The sequence below is a fragment of the Balaenoptera borealis genome (assembly GCF_965194805.1).
Source record: "Balaenoptera borealis genome assembly, chromosome: 8".
NCBI lineage: Eukaryota > Metazoa > Chordata > Mammalia > Artiodactyla > Balaenopteridae > Balaenoptera > Balaenoptera borealis.
In genome coordinates, this window is record NC_138865.1 from 77,990,707 (window position 1) to 78,004,716 (window position 14,010).

A 14,010-nucleotide genomic window follows, 5' to 3' on the forward strand; every position below is an offset into this window, starting at 1 on the left:
AATACACAGTAAACAGGCATAACTTTATTACAGTATGAGCAACCTGGCTAGAAAATGTATCATTTTCTAGACTTACCTCTTTAGTTAAGATCATGCAATTGAACCAACAGTAATTAGATCCCTTCTCACTGACTTAGCTAGAGCCAATGAGAAATAAGCACCCCATTTTTGTAGACTTAGTAGAGGTGGACCAGCTAGAAGGCAGTCCAGGTCAGAAAGATGAGGGAGGGGGAAAAGTATGTAACAAGTCTGAGCCTAGGACCTGTAATTAGACTGCCACCATCCAGGTCAGGTGACACCTTAAGACTCAACCCTTCTCCTTCAGCATGCTCATACCCACCATGCACCAGCAGGCTCACAGCTTCATGCATGTGCTCTCCAACCCTGGGGCCAGAGTGTCCAGACAGGAGCATGTTCTATCCTGGGGACTAGGGAAGGAAATGGGGGACTCCTTGGGCCCACTTGCTCCTTTGTTCATAACACTCAAATAAATGCACAACTCCTAGTCCATTTGTTTTCTATGTGACAGGTGAAAAGAGAGGTCACTGTATTTGGAACATGGTATTTGGGAAGGAGAAGTTAAAAAGGCTGTCTGTAATTACTCCAACAAGTGGAGAATCTATTCTGCAATCCATTCGTCCAAGGTAGATAATAATTTTCCCATTGTCCAGTTGAGGAAAGGGTTGAAAAGCTGTATTCTCATAAAACTTGCTCAAGGTAACAACTAGCAAGTAATGGAGATGAGATACAAAGTCCAACTCTAACACCCATGGAGTTTACATTTTGTAACATTAAGGAAGGAACTTTGCAAGAATCTGATGAAAGTTATAAAATCTTTCCCCAGAAAAATGAACATCTTCACACATGCATTAAGTTTTCAGGAGGTTCATGGATGCCACTTGAATCCTCTAGAACCTTTACTATTCCTTGCAGTCTCAACTGAATATTTAGTTCATAGGGCAGCAAGTGGTAAGTACATGAGAGAGATACAGCACAGTGAGTTTGGAGAAAGGAAGCAGGAACTGCAGCTGAGTCTGGCAGGGGCTTTGCAGAAGCAGCAGCACTAAAATGAAATCCTGGCACTTGCTGAGGAAGAGACAGTGAAGAGAGGCTTTCTTAGGAAGTTATGCATAGAACCAAATGCACGTGGCAAGAAAGCATGACACAGGTTTCTAGACAGAGGGCACTACACTGGAATATTGAGATGAGGGGAATTTATTCACACACGTGCAGAATAGAAGTCGGATTGGATTCTGTAGTGGACCTGGTAGTGGCCTCCCCAGGTTCCACCCCTGTTTCCAATGTCTGGCTGGGGTTGACCCCGCTCTCAACTCCAGAGCAGGGACCCAATGGCCTAAACCAATCAAGGCAATCCCCTCGCTTTTGCCACAGTTAACTGTGGCTATGTGACCCAGGTGGTCCTGTCAAAGACCCTTGACCTAGGGGAAGCAAAGCACTTTTTTCCCCCTAGTGACAGGCTAAGAAGAAGCATGAGGTCCCAGGAGCTGCTAGTAGTCCCTTGCGACCAAAAAATGGAGCCAACTTTAGGATGAATCCAAAAGGAGGAAGACACAGAGAAGAGGCAGAGAGAAACGGAGTCTTTGGTGACACCACTAAGCTCCTGTATCAAATCTTTCCTGTACCCTGCCTATCTGCCCACCCCTGAAGCTAATACATGTTATTATTTTTGGATGGTCCTCATATATCAGGAAATTTAGATTGCATTTTAAATAATTGGGAACCACTGAATACTGTTCATCAGGTGAGAGAAAATTTAAAAATTCTGTTTGAAGATTAAACTGGTAGAGGTATGTAGGAAAGATTAAGAGGAGGAGATTGGAGTTAGGGAATGAGGGCTTGAATTAGGATGGTGGCAGTGAGTGTGGAAAGGAAAAGATGGACGAGAAGCAACGCAGAGAAAAACTGAACTTGGTTCTGATTAGATGGGAGCAAGTCAAGGCAGAGTTCCAGCATTTAATTCATTCAATGTTACTTCTAATAGATTACTTACTATAGTTATGTAATGCAATAATACGATGATCTCCCCCAAATTATAAACTTTTAATTTCAATAGTCTTAAATATTTTATTAACTAGACTACACATAATGTGAAAGGACTCAGAAGAAAGATGAACATAATACACTAACAAAACAAATAATGTCCTTTTAAGTTGCTATTGTCTTATTTGAATGCCCACTTCTTGGTACCATGGGTAGGGTGACCATATAATTTAGGACACTTCTGAGAGGGAGAGGGGTGAATGATTAATAATCATGCCAGGGAAATAAGGACTACCTCAAGATGAAAAGTATGGGGAAAAGGGGTAGAGGTGAGGTGGTTCCTTATTCCACATGTCCAAAGCTGGGCATAACTGGCAAGAAATGATAGACTTTCTCCTATGTCACACTGGAGGAGCAGCCATATGGAGAACGATAAATCACTCTAAACCAATGTAGCATCAGAACAGGCCTTGCCTCTGGTGTCAGCTTTAGAAAACAAACAGTAAAGCAGGTAAACTTTGTGTACCGACTCCCCTGTTTCTGTTTATAGGAAACTCTCTCGTCTCCTGTTGGCATTTACGTAGCCGATGCTCCACTGTTTTAAATTCAAGTGTCCTGTTCTCTTTTCTGGGACTCAGGAATCCTTCTCACTGCTTCTCCTTTCCCCACCACATCCACATGGAAACACCCTTTGGACATCCTGAGTATCTCGATCAACTGTTTGTAGCAAAATTACTCACCCACCGATTCCAATGACAAATGTTTTCATAATTAGCTTTGAAAATCACGTCTTCCTAAAATTAAAAAAAAAAAATCGAAGGCACATCACTTAGGTGTCTAAAGAGATAAGAGTCCTAACTTACAAGGGCCAGCTGAGGGGGAAAGATGTCAGTGATCTTTGGGTTAGCCCCCTAGGATTACCCACATTCTGTGGGAAAGCTTCACACTATACTGGCTTCTCTCTGCCACAGTCTCCTGCTACGTGCCAACAGCTGGCAGTGCTCAGGGCCTGTAAGCAAGTCAAGTGAACTAAAAGGGCCCCCACGGCCAAGCATACATCCTTGAGGGTCTGTTTTCAAGGGCATGGAAGAGTTGCTGAGCCACAAGGCACACTACAGAGTTTCATGCTCCCCTCAGGCAGGTGTCCTGTCACCTGCATGACTCAGTCACCCAGGGATGACCCATTACCCCCAAGGCAGAGAAGTGGCAGAGATGGCCTCTCTCTCCTTCTGAAATGAGGAGACAGTCACTGCCGGCCAGAGGCAAGAGGAAGTGAATTCGCTTTAAGTATGCTATTTCCTCACCCTAGGGCCAGGGTAGACAAACTTTCAAAAATGAGCCAGTTAGTAAATCTTTGAGGCTTTATGGGCCAAGAGACAAAATCAAGATTATTATGTAATAATATCATTATAATATAATATTATATTATTTTCTCTTTCTGACTTACTTCACTCTGTATTACAGACTCTAGGCCCATCCACCTCACTACAAATAATTTCGTTTCTTTTTATGGCTGAGTAATATTCCATTGTGTATATGTGTCACATCTTCTTTATCCATTCGTCTTATAATATAATAATAATATTATTATTATTACTTATATAATAAGTGAGAAAACATTTCCATAAACTTTCTGATGGAGGTCAAAACATAATAATAATTGAGTACAATTCTTTTTTTTTTTCCGTAATGCATGTCTACAAATAAGAAGAATAGAATTCCTTTTCTATTGGGATAACATTTCATTTATTGGATATCAGAGTGAGCATCCCCTATTACAAAATGGACTGCAGGTGTTCAGGCAGAGGGCCAGGCTTTATTTTTTTTAATTTTTTATTGAAAAAAAATTTTTTTTTAATATTTATTTATTTATTTATTATTTGGTTGTGCCAGGTCTTAGTTGCAGCGTGAGGGCTCCTTAGTTGCAGCATGCATGTGGGATCTAGTTCCCTGACCAGGGATCGAACTCAGGCCCCCTGCATTGGGGGTGCAGAGTCTTTTTTTTTTTTTCTTAACATCTTTATTGGAATATAATTGCTTTACAATGGTGTGTTAGTTTCTGCTTTATAACAAAGTGAATCAGCTATACATATACGTATATCCCCATATCTCCTCCCTCTTCTATCTCCGTCCCACCCTCCCTATCCCATCCCTCTAGGTGGTCACAAAGCACCGAGCTGATCTCCCTGTGCTATGCGGCTGCTTCCCACTAGCTATATATTTTACATTTGGTAGTATATATAAGTCCATGACACTCTCTCACTTCATCCCAACTTACCCTTCCCCCTCCCCGTGTCCTCAAGTCCATTCTCTACATCTGTGTCTTTATTCCTGTCCTGCCCACAGCTTCTTCAGAACCATTTTTTTTTTTAAGATTCCATATATATGTGTTAGCATACGGTATTTGTTTTTTTCTTTCTGACTTACTTCACTCTGTATTACAGACTCTAGGTCCATCCACTTCACTACAAATAACTTCGTTTCTTTTTATGGCTGAGTAATATTCCATTGCATATATGTGTCACATCTTCTTTATCCATTCATCTGTCAATGGACACTTAGGTTGCTTCCATGTCCTGGCTATTGTAAATAGAGCTGCAATGAACGTTGTGATACATGACTCTTTTTGAATTATGGTTTTCTCAGGGTATATGCCTACTAGTGGGATTGCTGGGTCGTATGGTAGTTCTATTTTTAGTTTTTAAGGAACCTCCATACTGTTCTCCATAGTGGATGTATCAATTTACATTCCCACCAACAGTGCAAGAGGGTTCCCTTTTCTCCACACCCTCTCCAGCATTTCTTGTTTGTAGATTTTTTGATGATGGCCATTCTGACTGCTGTGAGGTGATACCTCATTGTAGTTTTGATTTGCATTTCTCTAATGATTAATGATGTTGAGTATCCTTTCATGTGTTTGCTGGCAATCTGTGTATCTTCTTTGGAGAAATGTCTATTTAGGTCTTCTGCCCACTTTTGGATTGGGTTGTATGTTTTTTTGATAATGAGCTGCATGAGCTGCTTGTAAATTTTGGAGATTAATCCTTTGTCAGTTGCTTCATTTGCAAATATTTTCTCCCATTCTGAGGGCTGTCTTTTCGTGTTGTTTATGGTTTCCTTTGCTGTGCAAAAGCTCTTAAGTTTCATTAGGTCCCATATGTTTATTTTTGTTTTTATTTCCATTTCTCTAGGAGGTGGGTCAAAAAGGATCTTGTTGTCATTTATGTCATGGAGTGTTCTGCCTATGTTTTCCTCTAAGAGTTTTATAGTGTCTGGCCTTACATTTAGGTCTTTAATCCATTTTGAGTTTATTTTTGTGTATGGTGTTAGGGAGTGTTGTAGCTTCATTTTTTTACATGTAGCTGTCCAGTTTTCCCAGCACCACTTATTGAAGAGACTGTCTTTTCTCCACTGTGTATTCTTGCCTCCTTTATCAAAGATAAGGTGACCATATGTGCGTGGGTTTATCTCTGGGCTTTCTATCCTGTTCCCTTGATCTGTATTTCTGTTTTTGTGCCAGTACCATACTGTCTTGATTACTGTAGCTTTGTAGTATAGTCTGAAGTCAGGGAGCCTGATTCCTCCAGCTCCATTTTTCGTTCTCAAGATTGCTTTGGCTATTCGGGGTCTTTTGTGTTTACATACAAATTGTGAAATTTTTTGTTCTAGTTCTGTGAAAAATGCCAGTGGTAGTTTGATAGGGATTGCACTAAATCAGCAGATTGCTTTGGGTGGTACAGTCATTTTCACAATGTTGATTCTTCCAATCCAAAAACATGGTATGTCTCTCCATCTGTTTGTATCATCTTTAATTTCTTTCATCAGTGTCTTATAGTTTTCTGCATACAGGTCTTTTGTCTCCTTAGGTAGATTTATTCCTAGGTATTTTATTCTTTTTGTTGCAATGGCAAATGTGAGTGTTTCCTTAATTTCTCTTTCAGATTTTTCATCATTAATATATAGGAATACAAGAGATTTATGTGCATTAATTTTGTATCCTGCTACTTTACCAGATTCGTTGATTAGCTCTAGTAGTTTGCTGGTAGCATCTTTAGGATTCTCTATGTATAGTGTCATGTCATCTGCAAACAGTGACAGCTTTACTTCTTCTTTTCTGATTCGGATTCATTTCTTTTTCTTCTCTGATTGTTGTGGCTAAAACTTCCAAAACTATGTTGAATAACAGTGGTGAGAGTGGACCACCTTGTCTTGTTCCTGATCTTAGTGGAAATGGTTTCAGGTTTTCACCATTGAGAACGATGTTGGTTGTGGCTTTGTCATATATGGCCTTTATTATGTTGAAGTTAAGTTCCCTCTGTGCCTACTTTCTGGAGGGTTTTTATCATAAATGGATGTTGAATTTTGTCGAAAGCTTTTTCTGCACCTACTGAGATGATCATATGGTTTTTCTGCTTCAATTTGTTAATATGGTGTGTCACATTGATTGATTTGCGTATATTGAAGAATCCTTGCATTCCTGGGATAGACCTCACTTGATCATGGTGTATGATCCTTTTCATGTGCTGTTGGATTCTGTTTGCTAGTATTTTGTTGAGGATTTTTGTATCTATGTTCATCAGTGATATTGGCCTGTAGTTTTCTTTCTTTGTGACATCTTTGTCTGGTGTTGGTATCAGGGTGATGGTGGACTTGTGGAATGAGTTTGGGAGTGTTCCTCCCTCTGCTATATTTTGGAAGAATTTGAGAAGGATAGGTGTTGGCTCATCTCTAAATGTTTGAAGAATCCACCTGTGAAGCCATCTGGTCCTGGACTTTTGTTTCTTGGAAGATTTTTAATCACAGTCTCAATTTCAGTGCTTGTGATTGGTCTGTTTATATTTTCTATTTCTTCCTGGTTCACTCTTGGAAGGTTGTGCTTTTCTAAGAATTTGTCCATTTCTTACAGGTTGTCCATTTTACTGGCATATAGTTGCTTGTAGTAATCTCTCATGATCCTTTGTATTTCTGCAGTGTCAGTTGTTACTTCTCCTTTTTCATTTCTAATTCTATTGATTTGAGTATTCTCCCTTTTTTTCTCGATGAGTCTGGCTAATGGCTTATCAGTTTTTTTTAATCATCTCAAAGAATCAGCTTTTAATTTTATTGATCTTTGCTATTGTTTCCTTCATTTCTTTTTCATTTATTTCTGATCTGATCTTTATGATTCCTTTCCTTCTGCTACCTTTGACGTATTTTGTTCTTCTTTCTCTAACTGCTTTAGCTGTAAGGTTAGGTTGTTTATTTGACATGTTTGTTTCTTGAGGTAGGACTGTATTGCTCTAAACTTCCCTCTTAGAACTGCTTTTGCTGCATCCCATAGGTTTTGGGTCGTCGTGTTTTCATTGTCATTTGTTTCTAGGTAGTTTTTGATTTCCTCTTTGATTTCTTCAGTGATCTCTTGGTTATTTACTAGTGTATTGTTTAGCCTCCATGTGTTTGTATTTTTTACAGATTTTTTCCTGTAATTGATATCTAGTCTCATAGTGTTGTGGTCGGAAGATACTTGATACGATTTCAATTTTCTTAAATTTACCAAGGCTTGATTTGTGACCCAAGATATGATCTATCCTGGAGAATGGCCCATGAGCACTTGAGAAGAAAGTGTATTCTGTTGTTTTGGGATGGAATGTCTTACAAATATCAATTAAGTCCATCTTGTTTAATGTATCATTTAAAGTTTGTGTTTCCTCATTTATTTTCATTTTGGATGATCTGTCCATTGGTGAAAGTGGGGTGTTAAAGTTCCCTACTATGATTGTGTTACTGTCGATTTCCCCTTTTATGGCTGTTAGCATTTGCCTTATGTATTGAGGTGCTCCTATGTTGGGTGCATAAATATTTATAATTGTTATATCTTCTCCTTGGATCAATCCCTTGATCATTACGTAGTGTCCTTCTTTGTCTCTTGTAATAGTCTTTATTTTAAAGTCTGTTTTGCCTGATATGAGAATTGCTACTCCAGCTTTCTTTTGATTTCCATTTGCATGGAATATCTTTTTCCATTCCCTCACTTTCAGTCTATATGTGTCCCTAGGTCTGAAGTGGGTCTCTTGCAGACCGCATATATGCGGGTCTTGTTATTGTATCCATTCAGCCAGTCTACGTCTTTTGGTTGGACCATTTAATCCATTTACATTTAAGGTAGTTATTGATATGTATGTTCCTATTACCATTTTCTTAATTGTTTTGGGTTTGTTATTGTAGGTCTTTTCCTTCTCTTGTGTTTTGTACCTTAAGAAGTTCCTTTAGCATTTGTTGTAAAGGTGGCTTGGTGGTGCTGAATTCTCTTAGCTTTTGCCTCTCTGTAAAGGTTTTAATTTCTCTGTCGAATCTGAATGAGATCCTTGCTGGGTAGAGTAATCTTGGTTGTAGGTTTTTCCCTTTCATCACTTTAAATATGTCTGCCACTCCCTTCTGGCCTACAGAGTTTCTGCTGAAAGACTGGCTGTTAATCTTAAGGGGATTCCCTTGTATGTTATTTATTGTTTTTCCCTTGCTGTTTTTAATATTTTTGCTTTGTATTTAATTTTTGATAGTTTGATTAATATGTGTCTTGGCATGTTTCTTCTTGGATTTATCCTGTATGGGATTCTCTGTGCTTCCTGGACTTGACTGACTGTTTCCTTTCCCATATTAGGGAAGATTTCAACTATAATCTCTTCAAATATTTTCTCAGTTCCTTTCTTTTTCTCTTCTTCTTCTGGGACCCATATTATTTGACGTTGGTGCGTTTAATGTTGTCCCAGAGGTCTCCGAGACTGTCCTCAATTCTTTTCATTCTTTTTTGTTTATTCTGCTCTGTGGTAGTTATTTCCACTGTTTTGTCTTCCAGGTCACTTATCCGTTCTTCTGCCTCAGTTATTCTGCTATTGATTCCTTCTAGAGAATTTAAAATTTCATTTATTGTGTTGTTCATCATTGTTTGTTTGCCCTGTAGTTCTTCTACGTCCTTGTTAAACGTTTCTTGTATTTTCTCCATTCTATTTCCAAGATTTTGGATCCTCTTTACTATCATTACTCTGAATTCTTTTTCAGGTAGACTGCCTATTTCCTCTTCATTTGTTTGGTCTCGTGGGTTTTTACCTTGCTCCTTCATTTGCGGTGTGTTTCTCTGTCTTCTCATTTTGCTTAACTTACTGTGTTTGGGGTCTCTTTTTCGCAGGCTGCAGGCTTGTAGTTCCTGTTGTTTTTGGTGTCTGCCCCCAGTGGCTAAAGTTGGTTCAGTGCGTTGTGTAGGCTTCCTGGTGGAGGGGACTAGTGCCTGTGTTCAGGTGGATGAGGTTGGATCTTGTCTTTCTGGTGAGCAGGACCACATCTGGTGGTGTTTTAGGGTGTCTGTGACTTTATTATGATTTTAGGCAGCCTCTCTGCTAATGGGTGGGGTTGTGTTCCTGTCTTGCTCATTGTTTGGCTTAGGGTGTCCAGCACTCTAGCTTGCCGGTCGTTGAGTGGGGCTGGGTCTTAGTATTGAGATAGAGATCTCTGGGAGAGCTTTTGGTGTTTGATATTACGTGGAGCTGGGAGGTCTCTGGTGGACCAGTGTCCTGAACTTGGCTCTCCCACCTCAGAGGCAGAGGCCTGACACCCGGCTGGAGCACCAAGACCCTGTCAGCCACACCACTCAGAAGAAAAGGGAGAAAAAAAGAAAGAAAGAAAAAAATAAATAAAATAAAATAAAGTTATTAAAATAAAAAATAAAAAATAATTATTAAAAATTAAAAAAATTAAAAAGTAATTGAAAAAAAGAAAGAAAGAAGAGAGCAACCAAAAAACAAATTGACCAATTATAACAAGTGCTAAAAAGTATACTCAAACAAACAAACAAAAAACGGACAGACAGAACCCTAGGACAAATGGTAAAAGCAAAGCTATACAGACAAAATCACACAAAGAAGCATACACATACACACTCACAAAAAGGGAAAAAGGAAAAAAATCATATAAATCTATATATATAAAAAAAAAGGAAGAGAGCAACCAAATCAATAAAGAAATCTACCAATGATAATAAACTCTAAATACTAAACTAAGATAAACATAAAACCAGAAACAAATTCGATGCAGAAAGCAAACCCCAAGTCTACAGTTGCTCCCAAAGTCCACCACCTCAATTTTGGGATGATTCGTTGTCTCTTCAGGTATTCCAGTGATGCAGGGTACATCAAGTTGATTGTGGAGATTTAATCCACTACTCCTGAGGCTGCTGGGAGAAATTTCCCTTTTTCTTCTTTGTTCGCACAGCTCCTGGGGTTCAGCTTTGGTTTTGGCCCTGCCTCTGCGTGTAGGTCGCCTGAGGGCGTCTGTTCTTGGCTCAGACAGGACGGGGTTAAATAGCAGCTGATTCCGGGGCTCTGGCTCACTCAGGCTGGGGGGAGGGAGGGGTACGGAATGCAGGGCTAGCCTGCGGCGGCAGAGGCCATCATGACGTCACAACTGCCTGAGGTGCACCGTGTGTTCTCCCGGGGAAGTTGTCCCTGGATCACGGGACCCTGGCAGTGGCGGGCTGCACAGCCTCCTGGGAGGGGAGGTGTGGATAGTGATCCGTGCTTGCACACAGGCTTTTTGGTTGCTGCAGCAGCAGCCTTAGCACCTGATGCCCGTCTCTGGTGTCCACGCTGATGCTGATAGCCGCGGCTCGCACCCATCTCTGGAGCTTGTTTAGGCGGTGCTCTGAATCCCCTCTCCTTGCGCAACCCTGCAACAGTGGTCTCTTGCCTCTTAGGCAGGTGCAGACGTTTTCCCAGACTCCCTCCTGGCTAGCTGTGGTGCACTAACCCCATTCAGGCTGTGTTCACGCAGCCAACCCCAGTCCTCTCCCTGGGATCTGACCTCTGAAGCTCGAGCCTCAGCTCCCAGTCCCCACTTGCTCTGGTGGGGGAGGAGACAAGCATCTCTGGCTGGTGAGTGCTGGTTGGCACTGATCCTCCGTGCAGGAATCTCTCCGCTTTGCCCTCTGCACCCCTGCTGCTGCGCTCTCCTCCGTGGCTCCGAAGCTTCCCCCCCACCCACCCCCCATCTCCACCAGTGAAGGGGCTTCCTAGTGTGTGGAAACTTTTCCTCCTTCACAGCTTCCTCCCAGAGGTGCAGGTCCCATCCCTATTCTTTTTTCTTTTGCCCTACCCAGGTATGTGGGGAGTTTCTTGCCTTTTGGGAAGTCTGAGGTCTTATGCCAGCATTCAGTAGGTGATCTGTAGGAGCTGTTCCACATGTAGATGTATTTTTGATGTATTTGTGGGAAGGAAGGTTATCTCCACGTCTTTCTCCTCCGCCATCTTGAAGGTCTCCGGGTGCAGAGTCTTAATCACTGTGCCACCAGGGAAGTCCCTAGGGGGCCAGGTTTTAGCTGCAGCCCATTGCTTATTGACCCCTGGTATGGGGGGTAGAGGACAGCTTCATGCACGGCCCCCTAAGGTTCACCAAAGCAGTCCTGTGGATATTCCAAGGACCACTGTCATCTCTTTAAGTGAAAAGATGAAGCTCAGCTGCAGGGAACCTTAGCATAGTAGTTCTAGAAGGTTGCCTCTGACTGACGCTGCTCTTTATTCCTGACTGCTCTGGTGGGGTGACCAGGAACCTAAGCTGTGCCGCTTGGGGTGTGTGGTGGCTGAGCTGGAGGCTCTCAGCCACCCTCCCAGTTCCTATCCTGTGTCCCCTGTGGGGAGGTAGTAGGGAAGAGCGTGGTGGAGAGAGGGCTGTTGTTCCTCGGCTTCTCCTCAGTTTTTTCAGAACACAGTTGGCCCTCCATGTCTGAGGGTTCCACATTCGCAGATCCAACCAACAGTGGTTTGAAAGTATTTAGGGGAAAGAATTTCAGAAAGTTCCAAAAAGCCAAACTTGAATTTGCTGCACCAGCAACTATTTACATAGTATTTTCATTGTATTTACAACTATTTCCATAGCATTTACATTGTATTAGGGATTACCTATAATCTAGAAATGATTCAAAGTATGTGGGAGGACGTGCATAGGTTATATGCAAATACTTTGCCATTTTATATAAAGAACTTGGGTACCTGCAGATTCTGGTATTCCTGGGTTGGGGGGTGTTGTCCAATCACTGCCACCCCCTACTAAGGAACAGCTGTATTCCAAATTGAGTGCGATTTAGTAAGGTTTGGTTCCACTTTCATTTACTAGACTGCATGAGACAAGAATGTGACTGTGATAGAAATAAAATAACATATCAAGTTGGACATCTGAGTTTCACCAGGAGCTGCATTGTTGAATATTTATCTCCATCCAAATTGCCACAGTGTATCAAGGGAACAATTACATATAATGAGTATTGTAAAATAAATTTTTACATTGTAATTTTTCTGCTTTTGAATTATATTTTACCTTATTATTATTTTTAATATGTCAGTGCAAGGCTGCCAACTATCCTTTTTTGGGAAAGGAAAGGTTGCCCTTTATCCTGAGCTGGTAGCTTGCTTACATTTTTTGGTGCTAAATGTCCTTTCTCCTATGAAATCATGTTGGCAGTAGGTAGTAGTAGATTGATGTCCTCACTTGGCAAAATAAGAAAAAAAATTCATGAAACTTTGTTATTCCTTGCTTCCACCTCACCTATTTTTGGATAATTTATCAGAGCATAAATTCTCAAGCCTGGAGAAATATAGCCTTAGATATCACATAGTCCACCCCTTCATTTTGCAGAAGTTGAAACTGGCCCAGACAATGGAGTGACTTGTTCAAGATCACACAGATAGTAAATGGGAAACTAGAGAGAGTTCCCTGGTGGTCCAGTGGTGAGGACCCAGCGCTTTCACTGCTGGGGCCCGGGTTCGATCCCTGGTCAGGGAACTAAGATCCTACAAGCCGTGAGGTGTGGCCAAAAAAACAAAACAAAACTAGAAACAAAACGAAACCAAGTGAGTTAACTTCTTTCCATCTTTCTAAGCTGCTAAAAAGCACTTTATTACCAAGAGCAAAGAAAGAATGTTGCACAGGTGCTGGCTTAATTGTGAGGCTCTCATGTATAATAGATGTTATTTTTATTGATGTATTATTGATGGGGTATTTTCTGTATCCACTGAGTGGCAAGGACTACTAGTCTCCTGTGCTTCTTGTCACATCTCTGCGTACACATAAGGATGTTGTACTGATTACATAGCATGTAAATAACAAGGAAGTGTGGCTGAAGCACTGGAAATAGGCTTGAGGCGGTTATTTGGGTGGAAAATCTAACAATTCAGAAACTAACAGTAAGGGAGTCAAGAATCTTCTTATGAAATCTTCTGGGCTCGGGAGAGAACTCCCACGGTCAAATGCCAGTTTTTACCAAAATAGGAACTCTCACTTCTATATTAGTTGGCAGTTTTAGCCTTTCCAAGACAGTGTTTGGGTAAATATTGGGTACGGTCCATTAGCAATGAACAGGTGACACTGTGGTGAGAGGTTAGGGAATTGAGAGAAGCAGAAGCAAGACCTATGGCTGGGCTGAGTGGCTGGGGTGTGGGATAGGTATAGCAATCCCAGAAGCCATGTGTTTCAAAACCAGTGTTGGATGCACAGGGCAGCTTCAGGTGAACTCCAAGTTCAGCCCTGGCACTGTCCATCTCCATACCATGTTCTATTATTTCACTGCCTGTTGTCCCCTTTAAGAACTATTTTAAAATCACATTTAAAAAGCTTGCACTTGAGAGGTGCCAGGCTCCAAAAATACGTAGCAGTAGACTTCAATGAATGAAACACAATCTCCATCACCCACAAACTGTAAATCACTGGATGTCTCCGGAGAGACAACCATTTGGACTTTCCAACCTCATCAATCCAGGGCATCCAATTACTAGAAGTACATACCACTGCCAATCTTGTGGGATATTTATGTACAGTTGACCCTTGAACAACTCAGGGGTTGGAGATGTCAACCTCCTCACAATCAAAAATCCACGTATAACTTTACTCAGCCCTCTGTATCCACCATTCTGCATTCTCAGATTAAACCAACCTTGGATTGTGTAGTACTGCAGTATGAATTTAGTAAAAGAAATCCGAGTATAGGGGCTT

At 41.1% G+C, this 14,010-nt stretch overlaps 1 protein-coding gene across 6 annotated transcripts in view; it reads right to left on the bottom strand.

The window, feature by feature from the left end:
* NMRK1 (nicotinamide riboside kinase 1) overlaps positions 1–14,010 on the bottom strand; it is a 56,675-nt gene that overhangs the window by 40,868 nt on the left and 1,797 nt on the right. For all 6 annotated transcript variants that reach the window (XR_014247295.1, XR_014247296.1, XR_014247297.1 and 3 more), the window contains exon 2: positions 2,742–2,795. Coding sequence is in view for 2 of the 6 variants with exons in the window: in XM_082401527.1 (XP_082257653.1) it covers positions 2,742–2,770 (29 nt within the window). In the remaining 4 variants the exon portion in view is untranslated. The remainder of the gene's footprint in view (positions 1–2,741; positions 2,796–14,010) is intronic.